At 47.2% G+C, this 13,735-nt stretch overlaps 1 protein-coding gene across 2 annotated transcripts in view; it reads right to left on the bottom strand.

Moving 5' to 3' along the window:
• The window catches only part of CSRP1 (cysteine and glycine rich protein 1), an 85,778-nt gene extending 73,688 nt beyond the window's left edge, over positions 1 to 12,090 (bottom strand). The window contains exon 1 of one of the 2 annotated variants that reach the window (XM_069633631.1): positions 11,963 to 12,090. Coding sequence is in view for 1 of the 2 variants with exons in the window: in XM_069633630.1 (XP_069489731.1) it covers positions 11,786 to 11,796 (11 nt within the window). In the remaining variant the exon portion in view is untranslated. Of the gene's footprint in view, positions 1 to 11,785; positions 11,807 to 11,962 lie in introns of those variants that run through there. The other variant, XM_069633630.1, reaches the window with a different exon arrangement.
• Between the last annotated feature and the right edge of the window lie 1,645 nt (positions 12,091 to 13,735).

The following is a 13,735-nucleotide window of genomic DNA, read 5'->3' as shown; positions in this document are numbered from 1 at the left end:
TATAAGGTGGCTGTGGCCCCTTTGGCCACCCCTTGGTGGCGCCTCTGAAGCTGCCAAAAAGTCACATATTATTAATTCAAGATTTCCAAACATCAATTTTTGGTGTTTACAGCATTTGATGTGGATGCAGTCAAGATCCTTCTATTTTAAAAATCAATGCGTGGTCACGGTTTTGCCACAGTGCTATTTATTTGGCAGCCCCATTCCCTATTTCTTAGGACACTGCATGCTCGCAGCAGGGTCCTACATGGTACAGCTGACAAGTGGTTGGTGTATATTGTGCCAAGTTGACTTTTCTTCCCTATACCATGTCTTCTATTGTTCTAAGTATGCTTTTACCTCCATGTAACCTACGCCGTGATACCCCCCGGGTTTGGGCGTATTAGCAAATGCATTAAATAAAAAAATAAATTGTGTCAAGTCCACTAAACAAGGCATAGCACGTGTCTATAAAGTGAGCTGCCTGCGTTAATATAATACAACTGGGTCACACATATGACCACCACTGCCATTTGGCATGAAGCAAGTCTTCTGAACCCCTCCAAAATGATTACAGCTAACATAAGAACCCAAGTGCTAGCATACAAATGGTTTCTGGTGGGAATACCAGCCTCCCATTAGCATTACTCCAGTGAGGAACTCAAATCTGATCACTTGCATATACTCCAGCAGTTTGCGAGGATCCAGGATTCCTAGCCCTCCATAAGTATGGGTGTGTTTCAGTGCTGTACCACACACCCATGGGAACCGGCTCAATTAGTGCATTCTTGGCATAGTTGCTGCAGTGCTTTATCCATGGAGATGTTTGCCAGGGATGAGCCCCAAGATTTATTTCTGAGCACTGACACTGTTTGTCTCCCACTCAGTTCAATTATGCAGTACAATAGGCAACAGTACGAACCCCACCAGTACTGCTGCACCAGTTACCTCGCTACATGATGAGCTGGAAAGTGCCAGTACTGAGAGCTCATGCAGTCCACGCTAGCACATTGCTCTAGACCCACTACTTGTTACCGGGGCTGCTCCGCTACTGTACAATGTGACAGCGCTGCCACCCCAGGGTGGGTGGCTTTGTTGTGTGGTGCGTGCAGAAGCCAGGCAGCCATGGTTCGAGGTTCAGCAGTCAGGCAGCCACATATATTTGTGCATGTGGCACTATAAGGACGGCTTTGCTGCATCTCTGCAAGCGGTGGCACTCTGCATGGGGTGGACCAACATGTGCCAGGACACCAGCTCACTGAGTCTTAAACACACTCTGGCACAGAACTGATGAGTGCAGCAAAGTCAGCAGTGCTGGTAGTTGGGCATGGGGGGGGGCATCCAGCTGGGAGAAAATAGGACAATCATATACAGCACCACCATAGTGACCAGGCCACGGAAAGGGCCACTGCCAGGGAGGAGTGCCTGTGCTGAATTCCGCATATAGAAGATCCATTTTCTGAAGTGTTTGACAGACAAGTTAATCAGATCAGTAAACATTTTGACTCCATTTGCCCATCACATCACAATATCAAGAAAGCACTTTTGCTCCGTTTTCTATAGGAAGATGATCAAAAGGTTTCACTTGCCGCCTACAGAACAAGAGGAAATCTGTAATAAGGAACAGAGAAACGTGCAGTCTCATTTCAAGACACAGCTACTATGTTATGTTATTTTGATGTCATTTGTAAGTCACATCCCTGCCATGGATGGGGCACCCATTGCCCCCCCCCCACCCCAGAGCTGGCTTCAACCCAGAAATGTTCACACTTTGGGAAGCAGTGGATGGATGGTGCGCTCTCGCCGCAACATACCACAGGCATATCAGAAAATATTTGAGCACTGACCCAGATTCCCCTCCCAGACCCAGATTCCCCTCCCAGGCCCCTCTTTTCAGAAATTCAGCACAAGCAGCCTATGAAACCCATTGGAGTGACAAATATTGCAGCCATTTTATCCTCCCATCCAGATCCTCAGGCTGCCTGAACAAGTATATATGGTACAAGGTTACAACCACTTTAATGTTAGGGTGATTGGTGTGAAAAACGAATTTAGCACCAAGCATTGCATCCATTACATTTAGTAATTCAAGCATATAAATATTTTTAAAGGTAGTTGTCCATAATGATATAGTGGTAATTCTTCTGTTCTCAAAAATGCTGTTTGATTTGAACCCTCATTGGTGCTATTTGACTCCGTCTCCTTCCTCATACAGGTATTTTAAAAGAGTACAAAAGGGACAAATGTACACGGTTCCACTTTGATCATGTGGTTTACTCAGTATGAAAATGTGCAAAATGTTTATTGGAACTAGGACAATAAACACCAGAAGTGATCAATTAATTAATTATAATTGTTCTTTTATAACGTTCCTAATACCATAGATTGGTTTCTTAGCGCAGGATCGTGTTTCAAACCTGTGTTGCGCTGCAGTGTCTTGCTTCCAAGACAAACACTTTGCCCCAAGCTATCCCACTTCACATTAACATTGGAACATTCAAAAGTAGCCAGTTTAAAATAAAAAATAAAATCTTTAAAATGTCTTTCCTATGTGCTAAGGGTCAAATTCGGAAGGGAAGGACCAGGCTGTACTGGAAGACCCATTGTGGTAGATGATTAACATTGCGAGAGACACAGACAGGACAGACAGTGAGTGAGTGTACCTTACCACGCCGAGTGATATAACACCCTGGTAATATGGGTCTCCTCAAGAAATAGAAAGCGTGTATGTTTAGGGGCAAGACACGGTTGGAGAGAAATTGAGCATGTGAAAGGGAAATAGGCAGTGCACACTGTGTGCGCTTGAAAGCCGCTGGGACAAAAGGCGAATGATGGAGAGTCCTCGAAAAGTTTGAGGCACGGACCACAGAGGCAAGAAAGGTGCTAGAGCAGATGTGGAGAGTGAGGGGAGGAGTCACTTTTATTGAAGATAGCCAAGTGCTAAGGGGCTCAAAGATGGTGGTTCCCGCTAGCCTCATAGGCAGAGCGCTGGAACTGGCACACAAATGTCACCAGGGTGTTACCAAGGCCCGGATCTGCATGAAGGTGTGGTTTCTGGGCTTAGAAGAGTGGGTGGAAGATTGTGTCTGCAACTGTGTGTGGTACCCGGCAGGGCTGCCACCGAAGCGAGAGCCCCAGATCGAGTCAATGGAGAGGAACTGTGTGCCATGGGGCACGATACACGTGGACTTTGGATCAACCTGCAAAGACAACCACTTTGTGGTCCTCGTTGATCAGTGACCAAGATACCTGCGGTTGGGTTTGTTGATTTCACACCCCTAGAGATGTAATACCAGCGATGGAGAGAGTTTTTGCCCTGCATGACTACTTCTGAAAATATGCACCAACAATGGGCATCCATTTCAAGGTATAGAGTTTGTTTAAATATCTGTGCGACCACGGTGTCGCCCACCGTAAGATCACGCCATTATGGCTGAGAGCAAATGGAGAGGCCAAGAGACTGATGAGGACATTGAACAAGGTCTTCTGGATAGCACGCAGACAAGGGGAGTGAGAGAATCGCGCCCACCAGTTCTTGGCGGAGTATCGTGCGACTCCACACTGCTCCACAGAGGTGGCCCCTGCTGAAGCACTATTTCAACAGCACCCAAAAGGTCTTCTCCCAGATCACACATCACAAACACCAGGAGTAATCGATGATGGCGCAGTATCGGAAGGAAGGAGAAGAGCAGATAAGAGGTAGAATGATCTAAGGAATCTCCAGAGTGACCGCCTGGAGATAGGGGATCAGGTGCTGGTGAGAACAAGAAATGTGCGAGGGAAATTGTCACTGGCCCACGAGCAACTCCCCTCAAGGTGATGGATACCAAATGATCCATGGTGACCGCATCGGATGCCAATACGACGGCGACCACAAACTCCTGGTGCTTCAGGAAGATGGTACAGTCCCTAGAATCAAGCCCCGAGCGGCACAGAGAGACCAAGTCCGTACAGAAATGGCCGAAACCTCGACAGTGAAACAGAAGGGATGAGCCAGGAAGACCAGACATTCAGCGACGGGAAAGACAGCCCGACCAACCAAGGAGGAGGCTTGACCTCGGCTGAGGACGACCCTGGCGGGGAGAGGCGCTATCCCGTATGAGACCGCTGCAGGCAGCCCAGCTACCTGCATGACCTTGAAGTAGACTTTCCCTGATGCTGGAGGGCACCTGTTGGTGCAGTTCATCAGTTGGTATCATTGAACTTACATATTTGTGTTTGAGTTTGATTTACTTGTGTTACAAGTGTTGGTGTCATGCAATAAGTGCCTATGTTCTGTTTGTTGTTTATTTGAATAAATATATGAAAATGGAGGTGCGTGGTACATCCCTTTAAGAGACTGCATTCTGCAGTCATATTTGTTAAGCCCAATAAAGGTGGGTCCCTGCGGCGCAGGCGCCAGTTGGAGTGGGGGTCACGAATAGAGAACACTACCGTGTCTGTGTCTCTGTTACTTTCTCCGGGGCCTGACCTGGACCAGACCCCTCATCAAAGGAACTACATGGATGCTAATGGCGATATTAAACATGGCAGCGAGCCGACCCTGGCGGTAACGGCACTGCCACCCGCATTAAGGCACCCTTGCTTCGCTCTGGCCCTTAACTTGAGCGGCGGGCAGTTACCTACAGGGTCATTTCGTCGTCTCGGTTAATGTCACCTCATTAGGTGCCTTGAAGGCTAACTTAGGGGGCTTGACTGAATCATAGGCCATTATGGTGGGCTTAGAGCACCCAGTGACACGGAATCCCACCCTCCTTGGGCTGTGTGGCCTTTAGCACTTACGGTGGAGCGTTTGGTTCAGGCATGGTCACATTTAATTATTTTTGTGATGCCCGCTTGGTAGTGAAAAGAAAACTAGCTGTGGTATTCCGTAGGCATGGCCACTGCACTAAGGGAAGCCAGGGAGCAGGGCAGTGGCGGGCACCCCACCACTTATAGGATAATAAGCCGGGAAACAAGGAAGTAGAGTACTGGATGCCAGCGCAAGCCCTAAGAGGAGGGGAGGAAGAGTGAGACACGGTGCATGACAGGGGCAGTGGGCGGGGAAAGATGGGTGGGACGGGGTGGAGCTGCGTGGGAAAGATTGAGCTGGAGCAGCACCATGGAGCCGTCCACTTCACCCAGCTGGGCTGGAATGAAGATTGCAAGCAACCACTGCATAATAATACCCGAAAGGTGCACAGCCACTTTGCACCTGACTGGCACACCCAAATGGAACATTCCTCAAAAGCTGCTAAAAATTGGATGGTATCAGGATAATTATTTCATGTCAATTTTGCGCCTTGGAACAAGTGTTACATTTTCTGCCAATAAATGGGGAACATTGACCTTTGGAGGTCTTTATCTGTGGACATTTGAAAAGGAAATCTTACACGACCGGTTTAAAAGGTCCCTGGAAATTCTAGGTATGAATACTTGCTGTATTTGATCTTTATGAAATAAAAGCATGCATCGTGTAGTATAAACAAATGCACACATTGAAGCTGCAGCCGGAAACAGGTTTGTGCTTTTTAAGCTTGCTTTTGTACCTGTAATGCGTGTAATATACGAACATGCATGGTGCCTGCCACATCTATTAATATGGTGTATGGGTAATTGAATATTGGGAGATTGTACAATTGTGTGCGTTTGTGTGTGAATGTGCAAGGTGGGTGACCGTGTGGAGAATGCAGTGTGAGTGAATGTGAGAGAAGGTGTATGAATGAGTGACTGGTGGGTGAATACAGTGGTGGAGACAGGGGGGGTACCCACCTATTTCCCCCTGGTGCCGGGTTCGCCCCCACCCACCTGCTGGCACCTCATAATTCGTCCCAGCACCAAAGCCTCCGCTACTGGGTGAATGGGTATGAATGGGCATGTGTGTGATTGCTCCGGGCGAGTGCCTGTGTGGAGAATGCAGTGTGAATGTTCTAGGTGCACGTATGAGTGAATGTGAGGGAAAGTGTATGGGTGAGTGACTAGTCATGAATGTGAATGTGTGTGGGAGGCACTAGAACACTGGACATTGTGTGTGTGGGAGGTACTAGAGCACTAGAGGATCATTGTTGACATTTACTCAAGTGCCTTGCCATGTTTTACTGGAATTTTTGGCAATCCCACTTGATGTGTGTTATGTGGTTAGACTGCAGCCAGACTAGCCATTGCTTACTGTGGCATGACATTTGTTTCTGGGCATCTATTATAAAGAAATCGTTATATGTTTTATTACATGACCAGACTGGCATTTTGGTTGAGGCAGTCTATCCATGCCTTACTAGTTCTTGACACTTTGTACCAGGCAGAGATGATAAAGCAAGCATGATAACTGTTATTATGCGACTAGACTGACATTTTGGTGCAGCTAGCTCTGCTATTTGTTACTGTGGTATGACATTTAACTGAGCATCTATGATAAAGGGTGATACGTGTTCTTACTCATCTAGACTGACTGACAACAGATCCAGTTTTAACATGTTTTCTTATTGTTGCATAGCATTTTTAATGGCAAAGTAAACTGAAGTATGTTCTTACATGGGGCTATTTGCATATATTGGCAGATCAGTTTGGACAGGTTTTCTTACAGTATCATTACTTCCATCATGCGCTAAGTAAAAATTAGCATTTTCTACTATGGGAATACTGGCATATATTGATGCAGCTTGCACGGAAAGGTATGGGCAGAGCCATCATATAAATGTGTCAGTTAATGTTCCTGTGCACTGCTGGTGAATTAAATGCTCTACCAGCAACCGACAGGGGTGACTGGTACATTTGGGGGTCTGGGGCAGGAGCTAGGAACCGTTCCCATGTTTCTAAGCTAGGGGAATGATTTAAGCTACTATTAAACACACATTCCTTCTTTCACCATGCGCAGTGGACGCGTGCCTCTGTAGTAGGGTGACCAGATTTAAAAAGTAAAAAAACGGACCAGGCAACTAAAATAAAAGTAGGACTAATTCTTGAAAGGGCTGTCAAGGCACTACATTTCAGTAGAGGTTGGAGGAGAAGGGGGGTTACGTGTTTCTGTTCAAATAAAGACATATTATTATTAATTTATCACAAACTAACACTATCTTAAGTTGTAAAATGCAGCAAAGGGGGACATAGCACCAAAAACCGGGACAGTCCCGAAAAAACTGGGACGTCTGGTCACCCTACTCTGTAGCGACGTGATCCTCATGGACATTGCGCACGCGTTGTGGTCCAGGCGTGCCCAGAGTGGGGAGCGTCCCGTGCGTTGTTGAGCAGCAGGGGAGCCCGCAAATTTGGTGTTACGTCACTGGCCTTCTGCAAAGTATCTGCGCCTTCTACAGAATGCTGCTTTAGAAGACTCCGAGTGAGTCCTGCCAACATTACATGCTAGTTTGTGATCTGGTCTGGAACTCGAGGCTGCGAGGGGCACGTCACATGATGCTGGCGCGCTTTCTGCGGCAGAATGCCTCTGCTGTTTCTGAAAAAAGCTGACGGACTTTGCAATCATTCCGCCATAGCCTGCGGCCTCAAAATGTTTCCCAAAACAGACTAAAAAAGCCTTGGCCACTCCCCCATAAGCACTCACGTACCCCACAGTGCGATTTCACCTTTTGCCTTATTTGATTGCTGAGTTTTGATGCCTGGAAAAAAAGGCCCAATTCACGTGTTAGTGACATTTCTTACAAAAAAATGGGTGACTGTACTTAACATGCTTGAATGTTCATAGCGAGTACCTCGCCTCCAATCCAGCACCTGCCATGCCCACCACATTCACACTAACATCTCCTATCAGCTAAGGTTACTTTGCATCAGAGGGGGGATGAGAAGAGAGACACCATACATGCTATTTTGATTGCATGGATTAAGATTTTGGACAGCTACTAGGCTGTTTTACAGACATAATGCGATTGGTCTTGAATAGCACAGTCTGCCACTATTGGCCACCTCACTGGGCGTGGCTCTGTCAGATAAAAGGGGATCATTAGTTGGATAGTGGGAGAGGCAGATGCAAAACCAGTGGTGTTGATGGATGCAGGTCAGGAATCCCTGATTCCTCTGTGCCAATCTGCTTTCTGGGGGTTTAGAATTTGGAGTAGATTATCCATAGAGAGGACTCTAAATTCTAAGAGATCACCCCTTTTGTGTCCAGTGAGCAGCTGATGTGGGAACATATGATCGGTATAAAGAGGAGAGGTTATCTAGGCTCGGTTAGTTTCGTTATGCTCATGGATCGGCCTGTGGCGGCCGTCTGTGGGTGTTTGTGTATGTAGCGTAAGGTGGCAGGAAATCTTAGAAGGGAGCCGGTTAGTAAGGGAGAGGTGGGGCGGTTAGTCCTTACAAGTCAAAACAACCTGCCAACCTGCGCTCCTACCCCAGGCCATTTGACGATGGTTCCCATTTCTGTAGCTCCCATTGCCACCTGCCAAACTCGGTCGGTCTCAAATAGATACATTGGGCATCATTACGAGACTAGCAGCCGCGGAATGAACGGTGCCGGTAAGGGACCGGCACCGTTCATTCCGGGCCGCCACATTATGAGGTCTGCAGTGGGTCCCGATCTGGACGAGCGTGACCCGTTAGCAGTCCATAATGCTAACAATGGGCCCGTCATTAACGGCATGGCTACCTTCAAATTTGTTGTAAGGCCCATTGTACCCCATGTGGAAGAAAACACACATGTGTGAGGTGCGAGTTGGCAGATGAGGGAAAGAGGTAGTCGTGAAATGACAGAGAGCATGAGCTACCTGCTAAGAGGTTGGAGAGGAAGAACCTGGCTCAGAGGAAGGGGCGCTTGACATTTGAGGACTGCAGTCACCCATTTCACCTTCCTTGGTATGTTGGTTGGTAGGCTCAGAGATTCCTCAAACCTCACTCTATCATGCTGAGGCACTTTGTTCAGTGGCCTGCTGAGACTTCACCCATGGAGGGCAGGACCTGTCATGTGCAGGGCAAGGAGTTAGGCACTTTTTGGGGCAGGGGGTTAAAATGTCCTTGTTTGTCTCCCACAAAATCCTAGCTCTTCAGAGTCCAAAATGAACATCGGCCAAACTCCCTTTCCCTGAAGGCATAACTCACTAGGTTTTGATGCGGCACTGGGACTTCGGTATCAGAGTGATGCTGCAACGCGGCATGGGCTCTTCACGATGAGCAGAAAAGATAGAAGTTGGAGTGTGGAGTCCTCAAAAAGCACAGAAGCTTGGGACTAAAATGGGGGTGTGCAGTAGCGGCTGCATGACGGTGAGAAGCTGTATGTTGGTAATGACAGAAAGGGGCTTGGGATTTGGCGAGGGGCGGGAATAGTGTGGACACTTCTATCTAGATGTTGAAGTCGCTCTGGCCCCTTGCAGAGAAAGGGCGTCTGTGGGCCATTTTCCTTACATAGATGTGTGCACAGTTGCATGAGCAAGAGGGAGGGGTGAGAGTATTGAAGGATTCAACACAGCCCAAAAGATTTTGCACTCTGGGCTAGGTACCCACTTCTATTAGAAGGGTGAACACCAAGGGCCTGATTGATGGAATCTTTTGCACGGTTCAGAGGGACTTTGCACTGCTGGCACAAACCCTGATTCATGAAACTGTGCAAAGTGTATGTATGCAATGCAAAATCCGTGCAAAGTCAGTGCAAAGGAATTTTTGCAGTACAGAATGACTTTGCACTGCAAAATTACACTTTGCATAGTTACATGAATCAGTTTGTGTCGGCAGTGCAAAGTCACTTTTCAGCAGTGCAAAGTCACTTTGAAGAAATTCCATGAATCCGTCCCTAAGATGTTAGCCAGCAAAGGTGGCCTTCTCTGTGTAAACTACCAGCCAAGAACATAGCCAAAGTCGAATCTATGTGAACACTTGCGGCCCGTAATTCCGCTGATGAAAATGATGACTATTTCGGCGCGGCGCAGGGATCAGATTGCTCAATGTGGCCCAAAACACCCTATCCTCCTCCCCCCTAGTCACTAACCTCACTAACCCTAACCATGGGACACACAAAAGTGTGCCGCTGACTTCCCTCAATCCTGCAGAACCAGTTCCCACCCTCTTACATGGGTCACTGCTGGCCCTGCAGGGCCCTTTTTTCTTTCTCTAAATCTTTCTTCTACTTCCGGTCTGCGTCTAATAGAAGTAGTGGACAACCCCAAAACCTCTGCCACCACCGACCCCCATTAACACAACTAAGAAGAGCAGGGGACACTCCCGCTTCGATTAGTCGCAGTAATGGGGCCGGCATTTTTTTACTGTGCAACGGTGCGGTTTTTCGACCCTGGAGACTTTTTAGAGTCACAGAAAATATACAATTACTGAAGAGCAATGCGCTGCCAGCAAAGAAAATGTGATATTGAATAGACTATGTCCATTTCAAAGTGGTCACAAGATTCCCTAAACAAGAGAAATGGGGCAAAGAAAGATGTGGTATTTTGCCCAGCATCACACAATGAGGTCAAGTGTTGACGCCGAGATTAGAATCCAAGATTCCTTTGAGCACAGCATCATCCCGTATATTCAAGTGTAGCATAAACATTAAAAGGCGCTCATCCATTTCCCTAAATCACACCTTTTCTACTAGTGTGTTGCCGCTGTCCCCAGAAACCTGCCCTGTGCATATCACGGTCTCTCCCAGACAGTCGCCAATGCCAAGAGGCCAGGCAAAAGGCCAGCACATGCATTTGCTCGTGTGCAAAGGTACGGCCAGCAAGACGTCGATATAGATTTTGAAGGAAAGCTAGTGAGCAACAGATTAAAGGGATATTCCTATGTTGTAGGTATAATCGAAAGACTAGTTGTAGATGTTAAATAAATGTAGTCAGTACTGGTTATGAATACACAACATAATGCCATCCTTATCCCGTCTGTCAAATGCAGCGTAATAATACTAATAATAACTTGTTATTTATATAGCGCTTTTATCCAAAGCGCCTTACATAGAACATATTCTCAACCATGTCTATTAAGCAATCGAAATTGGTACTCATTGTATTGCCCTAGTAAGGATGAAAGGCTGAATTGACCTTGCCAGATCTTCAACCTGCAGATAAAACACCGAACACAGCAACGAGCGCTGAACCCGTTGAGCTATCTTGCCGGCATGTGAATCACGCCCAGTTATGTTAACAAAACTGTAGTACTGCAAAAGGCGAGTCTCGCAGACATTCTGATGTGCCTTTCGTGTGCACAAGTCATGTTCTGTACCGTAGTGCACATGACATCTAATGTAACAGTCCCCCTGGGCTTCCAACGAATAAGCAGGCTCAGGAGCTGGACAAATAACACTCAGCTACATACATCACACACGCATGTAATGTGACATTGAACCAGACAATCCAGTGTATAGAAATATTGCTCTTGCAACAACACACAATCCCAAAATGTGCCATATATTGAAATGCCACAAATCATTGTATTTTGCTAATTTGCCACTACTATAGTCTGATCTATACATGTGAATATGATACTTAGTGCCGAGAGCATGAGTGGCACAAACGTCCACACATCACCAGGAACTCCCCGTGTGAGGGATATGCTTCAATCGGAAGGCACCATGAGGGCAGTACATATTGAGTTCTGGCTCTGAGTTTAGTAGCTGTCTGGAAGTAGAATTTTTGCGCAGCAAGCTTTCCCTTTTCTTGCTGCAAAATGCGTTCATCAATGACACAATATCCTGGGGAGACTGTTCACCGCTACGAGACGAACACCTTCTCAAAAGGGCAGCTAGACTTCTAATGTGACAGAGGGAAGGAGGCGGCACTGCAAGCTAGCCAGGAAGTACTCCTTGCAACAGACAATAGATACGCGAACACGTGAGAAGGGGGAGGGTGGGGGCGGGCGGGCATTGCTACCTACAGTAGTTCACGCCACTCACTTTATTGACATCAGGTGGAACAATGTCTGTTTCCGATCTGTGTACTCTCAGGAAAGCAGCACACAGGTTCTCAACCCGCCGAACTATCTCACTCACCAATTGACCAAAGCAGAGGCTTTGCGTCTTCAAACTTTAGAGACACGCCCACGCACACGCGCGCGCGCGCGCGCGCGTTACCTGCTGAGCTGATGTGTGCTTCTCCTCTGCCGATGGACGGGTCGCCTTCCTGTGGTTCTCCCAGCTGCTGACTGCTGGCTGCGTGCGCCCTGGGCTTGGTTTTGTGTGACTCCGTGTGCAGCCTGGGAGGGGCCTCGGCAAATACCAGAAGCAGACCGGATTTTGCACACAGCCCCAGGAGCAGCGGGCTGACCCCGCCCCCTTTATCTAAACACCCCCCCCCCCCCCACAACACCGGGTCGATGCGTTTCCTTATAAAGGCGTCAGACTAAGGCAGCCGGGCCTGTTTCATTCTTACGCACACACGTCCACCCTCATTTTGCCAAAGGCGGACTCTTTTAATAGGGAAAAAAGGGCTATTTCACAACACGCCTCTAGTTCGACCCAATGTAGCCAGCGTATGTGTGCTTTATCAATGGCCGTCTAAAGCCTTTAGACCGGCCCCACGCTGGACGGGGTCAATGGCGGAGTTTTGAGAAAAAGAAGCAGCTTTGTGTGGTTATGTATAACCTTTTTTAGTAACCTGCAGGGCCGCATGGAGTCAGTCTGTGCCTCTTCGGGGAAATGTGGAGATTTCGGCGCTCAGGCTGGCAGAGCTGGGTCAGAGTCAGTCGCAACTGTATCAGGAGATTGGGGAACAGCATATCGCACGTTTAAACAGCTTTTCCTAGCCGGGCAAAAAATGACACAAATTCAGTTTATTACTTTTTTTTTAAAGATATGTAATCCATTCCTTAAGCAACATTAACTTGATGTTCTAAACTTGCAAAACTACTAGCGCATCGCGGTTATTCCTTTGGTACTAGGCAACTTCTCGGACCTTTTCCCATCGAGCGTCCAGAATAAGGCACCATACATGTGGCATCCAACATTCCCCACAACACTGATGCAATCAGAGGCTCTTACTTGCTTGTGGCTTAAAAACGCCGTAGGTTTATTACATTCAAACACGTCAAATTATTTCTAGTTCAAAGCTCAACATCACTGCAAATCAAAACCATGATTACTTTATTTCTCCATAAACAGCACATCATCCTTCAAATTGATGACCGAGAACATAACATAACATAACATTATGCGGCGACCAGCAGGTAGCATAACTTTTATTCTACCCCCTCTCACGCAATTCCCTTGTGACGGAGTCAACTTCCCGGGCACCAGTGGTCCAGGGATGAATATCGGTTTCTAAACCATCAATCAGCCCCACACCTCTAGTACACCAGAAGAGATTCTAACTGATTGTAAACACAAGCAAATTATAAACCTCCTTGTCCAATTTTGGTAACGTGGACGAAGAGCAGGCTCATCTCTGCAAGGTCGTGGATCGTTGGTTAGCTGCAGCACAGCGAACATACAATTATCACCCAATGATAAAAGGTACTGTCCAGTCAAGGGTGTATAAAAATATCTACTTTATTAGTATCACAACAGTCAGTTATAGCACACTAAAAAAATACAACCCACCCCGTAGAGGAATGCAGAGGACAGACAGTTTAAAGAAAGAAAAGGGATGCACTCTGGATACTGACGGGAGGGTAGTTGTTAAAGTAATTAATCACAATAGTTCAAGGATACTTGGTTTCAACACAAAGGGAGCAATGGGTTGTACAATGTCACTAGGGGCCTTTGGAGAAGGACCAGGGGGACCGAACAACAATGTAGCTTGTGCTAGTTCTTGGTGCTCGACAGGGTTGAGTCGGTTTCAGGACGCTTTCCAGCTTCTGTGACAGAGTTCAAGACGGGAGACGACTGCGGGTATCAGGCGGCAGGAAG

This window comes from Ambystoma mexicanum, chromosome 13, assembly GCF_040938575.1.
Source record: "Ambystoma mexicanum isolate Mex_15411 chromosome 13, UKY_AmexF1_1, whole genome shotgun sequence".
In the NCBI taxonomy this organism is placed as follows: Eukaryota; Metazoa; Chordata; class Amphibia; order Caudata; family Ambystomatidae; genus Ambystoma; species Ambystoma mexicanum.
Note: the sequence above shows the minus strand (reverse complement) of the source record. Positions and strands in the feature narration are given on the sequence as shown.